Source organism: Calidris pugnax, unplaced genomic scaffold (genome assembly GCF_001431845.1).
Source record: "Calidris pugnax isolate Ruff unplaced genomic scaffold, ASM143184v1 scaffold62, whole genome shotgun sequence".
Classification (NCBI taxonomy): Eukaryota; Metazoa; Chordata; class Aves; order Charadriiformes; family Scolopacidae; genus Calidris; species Calidris pugnax.
In genome coordinates, this window is record NW_015090782.1 from 145,783 (window position 1) to 147,209 (window position 1,427).

A 1,427-nucleotide genomic window follows, 5' to 3' on the forward strand; every position below is an offset into this window, starting at 1 on the left:
GAACAGACCCGAGCCGCTCCCCTCAGAGTCGGGCCGGGCTGAGACGAGCCGAACAGACCCGAGCCGAGCCGAACAGACCCGAGCCGAGCCCCTCAGGGTCGGGCCGAGCCGAGCCGAACAGACCCGAGCCGCTCCCCTCAGGGTCAGGGCGGGGCGGGCCCTGAGGCGACCCCGCGGCCGCCCCTAACACGCTTGAAAGGAGAAAATGGTGGCAGGGTTCGTCCCGCCACACCACACCACAGGACGAAGAGGAAAAAAAAGGGGGTCAGTCACCGGGAGAGAGGCTACTTGGCGGCGGCGGAGGCCGTGGTGGTGGTGGCGGTGCTGCGACGCTGCTCCATGCCGTTGGGCAGGAAGCCGGCGATGATGGGCACCGGCCAGATGAGGGCGGCCACGCTCCACACGATGATGACCAGAGTCATGAAACAGGCCACCAAGGTGGACTCGATGGGCTTGCGGTTCAGCCGCCAGCCCGGCTCCCCCTTCAGCTCCTCCAGGCTGAAATCCAGGCAGCAGAAATTCAGCGGCTCCCCTTGCAGCCAGTACTGGCCGGGCTCCGCCGCCGGAGGGTAGGAGAGCGAGGAGGAGGAGGAGGAAGAAGCAGCAGCGGCGGCGGCGGCCTGAGGCGCGGTGCCCCGCAGGCGTCCGACCCGCCGGCCCCGCACCCAGCTGCAGCCCACGCAGAGGCGCAAGTCCTGCTGGGCGCCGCCGGCCGCCAGCCCCAGGTGCTCGATGAGCAGCGGCGGCCCCACGCGGTGGAAGGCGGCGGAGAAGAAGGCCCGCCCGTGGCTGTTGGTGGAGAAGAGCAGGAGGTCGCACTGGATGCCCAGCGGGCGGCTCCAGCGCACCAGCAGCGAGCTCAGCATCTGCCGCTGCACGCTGATATTGCAGTGCGGGTCCTCGGCGGGATGCGGCTGGGGACGCGGCGGCTGCTGCTGTTGCTGCTGCTGCCCGGAGGAGGTGGGAGCGGAGGGGAAAGGCTCTCGGCTAGGGGCAGCCGACGTGCCCGGGCTGGTGGTGGCGGTGGAGGCGGTGGCGGTGCTGCCTTCCTCCTTGCTTGCTGCCCCGTCGAAGTCCATCTCGAGGCTGGGCAAGGAGCGGGAGGAGGAGTTGGCAGCGGGCAAGAAGAGCTCCTGCTCCGGCTCCTCCTGCCCGCTGGCGGCCGCCGAGGGGCTCCAGCCCTGGCCGGGGGGCAGGCAGGCGGCCAGCAGCGCCGGGAGGAGCAGCGGCAGCATGGCATTGACTTAGAGCCGGAGAGGAGGCAGCGGAGGAGGAAGAACGGGAGGCTGCATGGCGCTGCCGGCTGCCATCTGGGAAGGGGAAGGCACTCCGCTCTCGCCCAGAGGAAGGGAAGGAGGGTGGGGGCAGGCGAGGGGGTGGGCGCGGGGCTGGGGCCGCCGCGGCGGCGAGGCGAGGCGAAACGGGAG

The 1,427-nt window shown here is 71.1% G+C and overlaps 1 protein-coding gene across 1 annotated transcript; it reads right to left on the reverse strand.

Moving 5' to 3' along the window:
- Positions 1–6: 6 nt before the first annotated feature.
- Positions 7–1,378, reverse strand: TMEM158 (transmembrane protein 158). Its single transcript, XM_014960578.1, has one exon. It carries the CDS (start codon positions 1,233–1,235, stop codon positions 285–287), a length of 951 nt encoding a protein of 316 aa, XP_014816064.1. The 5' UTR covers positions 1,236–1,378; the 3' UTR covers positions 7–284.
- Positions 1,379–1,427: the final 49 nt, after the last annotated feature.

What these genes read in the sequence shown, in the direction of transcription:
- TMEM158 (XM_014960578.1), bottom strand. Translation starts at nt 1,235, where the DNA reads ATGCTGCCGCTGCTCCTCCCGGCGCTGCTGGCCGCCTGCCTGCCCCCC.